Source organism: Neolamprologus brichardi, chromosome 2 (assembly GCF_056152115.1).
Source record: "Neolamprologus brichardi isolate AB-2024 chromosome 2, ASM5615211v1, whole genome shotgun sequence".
Classification (NCBI taxonomy): domain Eukaryota; kingdom Metazoa; phylum Chordata; class Actinopteri; order Cichliformes; family Cichlidae; genus Neolamprologus; species Neolamprologus brichardi.
Genome location: NC_142105.1, coordinates 32,329,007 through 32,335,949, shown reverse-complemented (window position 1 = coordinate 32,335,949; position 6,943 = coordinate 32,329,007). Strand labels below are relative to the sequence as shown.

Below are 6,943 nucleotides of genomic sequence, written 5' to 3'. Positions count from 1 at the left end.
GACAAACGGTGACTGCACGGCAGGTTTTTGGGCCTTACTCTTCGGGTGCGTGTGAAATGGTCACTGGGTGATGTTCACGCCAAAGTTAGTCTGCTTCACCTCAGTGCAACATTGTTTCCCTCCAAGTATAAAATCCTCCTTCGATCTGCTGCCTCCATTTGGTTGTTGTGTCTTATCTCAGTCTGAAGCCATTCAAAGCTATGGCCATGCTCAGAGTGTCTTCTTACCGCAAGCTGTTCGAGGACGACAGCTGGAGACGAAACGGAGGGTTGAGCGGGCGGTGTGCGGGGCAATACCGGGCCTCTGTCAGGTCAGTGTGGGTTTTGCTTACCACTTAAGATATTAAGGTGTACAAACATGTCCACCAGTTTGTCTGTGAGGGGTATGGCATTTTAACCTGAAAAATGTTACAGATGAAAGACATGAATGAGAGTTCATTTAAAAGGGTAACATCTGAAATTTTCCCCTTGATTAAAACATAGTGTACTGCTTTACATGTCAAAGGTTTCCCGGTGGATGCTGAAGAACCTTAGTGGTTATAATAACATCTTTATTCATCCCAAAGTTGGAAAATTATTTGTTATAGTCCTTAAGAATGAAGTTAAATACAAAAACGATGTATGACATGTACGTTGAAGTTGGCCTCCCCATGACTGACTGTGAGGTTATCTGACAGATTGGTCAGATGTAATAATGTCACTATCAGTCGAGTGCTTTTTCTAGAATTCAGGACAAAATTACAATTTTATTTCTGCTGCCAGTCTCACACTTGTGGTCATAGCAGCTAACCTAACAGTAGTAAATGATGAAAGCCATACATTATATATTTGAGTAGCTGGTCTAAATGTTAGGATTATTTGTTTTGGGTTTTTGTAAAAAACAAACCCTACACTAATAGAGAGAAACCCCAACAATCCAACAACCTTGGTGACAGTGGGAAGGAAAAACTCCCTTTTAACAGGAAGAAACCTCTGGCAGGACCAGGCTCAGAGAGCTCAATCATTACATTGCAACTAGTTGGGGGTGAGGGGAGGAAGGCGAAACAAAAGAAATTGTGGCGATCGTGGCTCAAGAGTTGGGAGTTCGCCTTGTAATCGGAAGGTTGCCGGTTCGAGCCCCGGCTCGGACAGTCTCGGTCGTTGTGTCCTTGGGCAAGATGCTTCACCCGTTGCCTACTGGTGGTGGTCAGAGGGCCCGGTGGCGCCAGTGTCTGGCAGCCTCGCCTCTGTCAGTGCGCCCCAGGGTGGCTGTGGCTACAATGTAGCTGCCATCACCAGTGTGTGAATGTGTGGATGACAGGTTGTGTAAAGCAGCGGTCCCCAACCCCCGGGCCTCGGACCGGTACTGGTCCGTGAGTCGTTTGGTACCGGGCAGCGAGAGTTGAGGCTCAGGTGTTAAACGTATAGTTTTCAGGGTTTTTATCGGTTTTCAGCGTTATTTTGTTATCGTTTTTATCGTTTACTCGGTTTTCCTGGGTCTTTTCACGTGTGTTATGAATAAATCTTCTTTTTTTCGGTACCGGTACTAGTTTTATTTTGTTATATTCATCCGCGACACCTTAAAGGCCGGTCTGTGAAAATATTGTCGGGCATAAACCGGTCCGTGGCGCAAAAAAGGTTGGAGACCGCTGGTGTAAAGCGCTTTGGGGTCCTTAGGGACTAGTAAGGCGCTATACAAATACAGGCCATTTTTAAATGCACAGTGGTGTGTAAATGAATAGTAAGGTGGGGAAAAAAGGTGCGTGAAGAAGAAATACTCAGTGCATTGTGGAAAGCCCCTAGAAGCCCCTAGAAGCCCAAGTTCTATTGCAGCGTAACGAAGGGAGGAGCCATATTCATCATATTCATTTTCACCTAAAACTAGTGCAATGTGTTAACTTCATTGACTTTAATTTGCAACATAAAAATTTGAAATTTTGGGGGGAAAAAGTCCCGTAATATGGTCTAATAACACTCTGAAATAAAATAAGTTAGAAGTTAGAACAGTAGATATAGTAAAAACAAGAGATATAAGATGACATTTTGACGAGAGAAAATGTATATGGGCTAAAATCTGACATCTGGGTATGACTTGTACCTGTCTCTAGGTTATATTAATTAATTAATCTCATCAACAATTATAACTAATTTGAAAATTCCCAAAACACTGATGTGTCAAAATGTGCTTAACAACCTAAAATGCATGTCAATGCATAATAGGTAGGTAAAGTAATCAGCACTGAGGTACCAACAACTGGTAGTGACAAATGTCTTCTGTGCACAGACGCCATCACAGGGTGCAATCTTTATTTGCTGTGACGTCAAACGCAGTCGAGCATTTCAAGCACAAGAGCAGAGACTACATACCTACATACCTCTGCCAAGACTACAAATTCCCTTCGCACCATGCATGAGCGGAGTCCCTTTATCCAGAATCAAGAGATTGGTTTGTGATATAGATAGAAGTTGGTGTTCCTTATCATCATCATCATTTTTTTAAGAGTTGACTGTTACCCTGTGTTGGTGAAGAACAGTGAAGAATCCTTCCATGAATTCCATGTATCATGCAAATCCTCCAGAATTATGAGTAAACCTGCCAAGAAATGGACAAACTGAACCAATAACTCCATGATGTCATGTTTACAGTGAAGTATATTCAGTCTGGATAAATGCCTGGTTTGGATGCCCACGAAAAACATCTCATATATGAAGTGAGAGCAATATATGACATAACATACAACACAGAAAAATGAAAGAAACACCAACAAAAGAGAACCAAAAATCACAAAATAAGCAACATTTCAGCCTTACAAAATAAAACGAAATGGAAGAAAATGAGCAGGGAGAAACTTGATGAAGCCTCTCTGTATGTGTTTAATTTATTTCTCTAAAACCTTTAAAAATATTGAGTCGAGTCTTTGGTGCTTTGTCCTTTTCTCAGGGCTGCTGCTGTTGATGAGTGCGGCTGTGATAAGTTCGACTTTGCAGCTGCCAGGGCTCAGAACAAAGAAGGTCTGGACCAGTTTGTCCAGGACCGCACCGTCATTGCTGCCCTCAACGACCGCCTGGTCAGGCTGATTGAGCTGGTGAGGACAAACACTGTAACTGCTGCCTCTCTGCTGGTTTCTTCTGTGTATACCTCATTCTGTTTAAACCTGCGCCCTTTAGGCTCGTTGTTTTGAGGACGACAATGAGTCTCTTGAATGTCAGATCATTGAGTTGGAGGAGAAGCTGAACAATCGCCAGGCCTCTTCCAGCATCACCTCCACTGTGGCGGTGCCCGACTACAGCCTGGACGCTGTGGTGGAAAGACTGGGCAAGCAGAGGGTAGGTGCTGTTGGGTGTGTCTGCTGCATGTCTCTCCGTGCGATGGCATGCAAGCACGTCTCACATCATGACATCAGCCGGATCACACTTTGCATAATTGTGGGCAGGTCTGATTTACAACCTTGTCGAGATCCATCGGTGTCTGGCTGTTTCTCACCACAGGATGAGATTCTGAATGACACACAGGAGCTGCAGAAAGAGCTCAAGCTCCTGAAGAAAGACTATGAGAAGGCGTCGCAGCAGAGGATCTTCGTCCGGCAGGAACAACAAGATGTGGCTGAGGTAACTGTATTTGGTATTTGGCAAGTATTCTGTTGGTATGCATGGAAATCCCATTGCTGCTTCAGAAAAATGGTCAGGAGGGAACTCTACTCTGCTCGACAAATAAAGAATAATTTGAGCTTTTTTTCTTTTTAAGGACTATAAATGTATTTGAAGATTTGGTTATAACAGTAGGTTCATTTCCAAAAAGCTAAGAGAGCACAAGCATAGTAAAATTTAGGGTCACATCAGAGTCAACCATCCATTAATATAACCACTCAAATAATAACGTCCTTATTTGAGTGGTTATATTTAGGGATGCAACGATACCAATTTTTTTCAAACCGATACCGATACTTGGATCTGAGTACTTGCCAATACTGAGTACAAAAACCGATACTTCTACCACACACACACTGCCCGTGGATTTTTTCTTGACATTTTTCTTCGCTTTTCCAAAACCTGAGTTAAAGTTGGCTGTTCCACACTGCTGACATTTTGTTTAGCCTAGCTACAGCAGCCTCCAGTTTCTCTTTTTTTATCTGGAGCTGCCAGTCTCACTCGTCTAACCCTGTGCCTGTTTAGCACGGGATGTCCCCCTAGTGGCCAATCTAAAAAACTACAACAGAAATGACAAGCCACCCTCTGATTAATGAAATAAGTTAGTATCAGTTCATGGTATCGGTTAACTTTTACGAGTATGAGTGTACACACATTTTACAGTATCGGCCCCGATACCAGTATCGGTATCGGTGCATCCCTAGTTATATTAATGGATGGTTGATGATTGAAGGGAGCCAGCTGTGGATTGAGCATCAGACAAAGAGGCCTCCTAGATGAGGAGGAGACCCCGAGGAAGACCGAGGACACACCGGAGAGATCACGTTTCGTAGCTTGATGTATCGGTGTCCCCCAAGAAGAGCTGGCCTCTGCTTTGACTGCTGCCCCCATGTCACCGACCACACAAGAGGCAAAAAAAAAGGATGGATGGTGATCATAGGCCCAAACACAAACGTCAGGATTCCCCACAGGGTCGTGTTATCTAGTCAAGGCTACAATTTCACTTGAAGTAAAATTATTTAGTTAGAGCTCAACTCTTAACTGAATTTACTACTGCTGATCAAAACTCATAAAACAGAGGCCAGTGGATACTAAAATTACACACGAACACACACTATTGCATGTTATTAAAAGCGGTTTGTTTTTTCTGCCACGACTAAAATATCAAATATTAGCATTATGACATAAGCTATCTCTAGATATTCCTAATCCCAACTATATCATAGAACTTGGTTACGCAACAATAGAGGTGGGAATCACCATACATCCCACGATACGATATTATTGCAATTTTTTAAAAATATTTTGCGATATTCAGATTCTGTACATAAAGGTAAACTTTATCAATATTCATTTTCTCTAATATCAAAGTCTCACACTCAGTCTTTCTCTCATTTCAGTTTTATTGTTGACAAACTGAACGGTTTGTATTACAGTCTAGTCCAACTTAACTGAATCAACCATCTGGTACAATTATAGCTATTCTGAACTATGCAGTTTATGAAAACTATGCAGCCCCTTCAGCAACTGAAGAATTTGAAAGTAAATTAAAACAAAATAAAATTTTACATTAAATAAAAAAGTTTTAAACTTAATTATAATAAAACATGTCTTAAATTAAAATAAGTAAACTGACATGTTTATTGCTGCCATAAAAACAAGTTAAACACATTTGGACAGTGAAGGAATGTCAGGATTCTTGCTCAGAAAAAGGATCAACATGCTCTGAAGTCAGAGCACAAAAACCTTTTTTGTAACAAAATATCGATTTCTGCTGTCCCTGTATTGATACATTATTAGCAAACAAAATATCACGATGCTACACAGTATTGATTTTTTCCCCCACCCCTACGCAACAATGGATAAACTGAACTTATCAGTTAAAGCAAACAAAATGCTAATGAGTTCAAAAGTTGTGGTTTATTTGATAACTTTAGTACTTTAAATGGTTTCAAAATGAAAGGCGAATGAGTCATTAGTTTTGCACAGATAAGAAACACCGAACATACAAACTAAAAATAACTTGACATGATGTTAGAGCTTTGGATTTTACCTGAGATGCCCACATTTTTACCACCAGAGTTACTGGATATATTTTCTATAATGTCACAACATCACCTTTTTAGGACCATGCATAAAAGGTAAAGTCCCAGGTCTTTTCTGCTGTGCTGGTGATGCACAGTTTTTAATTTTGCAAATGTGAAACCTCAAGCAGTAAAGTCTATAATGTATAAAACTGCCCTTTAAATAAGTTTGGTGGCTGTGTCTACTTAAATATATTAGTATTAAATCACTTACTTAAAAGTTGAGTATGAACCTAAGCGTTTTCTCTATGATCTGACTGTGTTGCGATAATATACTTTGACCACTAGGTGGCAGGGCTGTCAAGCATCTTCACTTCCCACTCCATCCAGCTGACACCTGGCACAGCTGCTCCTCTGTAGTGCTGCCCAGTGGGTTTTGATCACCAGCAGTCACCCAGTCTGGGCTGGTGGCCCACTGCAACCTGAGCCACCAAACTTTTCTTCCCTCGCACATGCCAGAGCCCATCGTTTCCTTTCCAGAACCAGGCCAGATGCGAGGGAGGCTTTCATTTGTGCCTCACAGATGTAACGCAGGCTGTGATATGGTGCCGTAATGTTCCTGCTGGCTCTGTTCTGCAGTTCTGAATTGGAAGCAGCTGCAGGGTGACAAGACTTGGTGGGAAATCGGCAGGGAGGTAGAGGCAGAGCAGAGATGCGGAGGAGAGGAGTGAATGCTACACAGATCGGCCCACAACAAGCTGCATCTTTGTCAGCATAACGTAAAAAAGCCACATTTGGTTTGTTTTAGAGCATACCGCTGGCTTTTGTGTGGTTTCTATCCTACTCCATCATCAAGGATCGCACATTTCACCTCCTTATTTTGAGTTTCTGTGGCTACAGAAAAACAGTGAGTCTGAGTGGATGAATTAATTTAGCATATATGGAGTTTAGATTCATTTAAAGGTAAAAACAAGGTCAGAATTACATTAGAAGACTTTCTTTTGGTCAGAATTTCATCTGGTTTTAATCCTCATTGGGATAAAAATAAACAGATAAATGGAAAGCACTGATCAATATTTTTATATTAAACATGTCAACAATAAACATGTGACAAGGCGCCACTCGTGGTGAAGACTTCAAATGTGAAATGGGAATCAAATTTAAATGACTTTGAATTTTTCCTGGTTGTTGGTGTCAGATGGCTTCGTCTGATTTGTTAGGAACCATGCTTAGAGTTTACAGAGAGTAGTACAAAAAAAATATATCCAATGAGCAGCGTTTCTCTGGGAGAAA

General features: G+C 41.4%; 1 protein-coding gene across 1 annotated transcript in view; it reads left to right on the top strand.

Moving 5' to 3' along the window:
• Positions 1–26: 26 nt before the first annotated feature.
• The window catches only part of vimr2 (vimentin-related 2), a 29,154-nt gene continuing 22,237 nt past the window's right edge, over positions 27–6,943 (top strand). The window contains exons 1-4 of the mRNA XM_006781207.3: positions 27–310; positions 2,920–3,064; positions 3,147–3,305; positions 3,468–3,587. Of these exons, the coding sequence (XP_006781270.2) occupies positions 201–310; positions 2,920–3,064; positions 3,147–3,305; positions 3,468–3,587 (534 nt within the window). The 5' untranslated portion in view covers positions 27–200. The remainder of the gene's footprint in view (positions 311–2,919; positions 3,065–3,146; positions 3,306–3,467; positions 3,588–6,943) is intronic.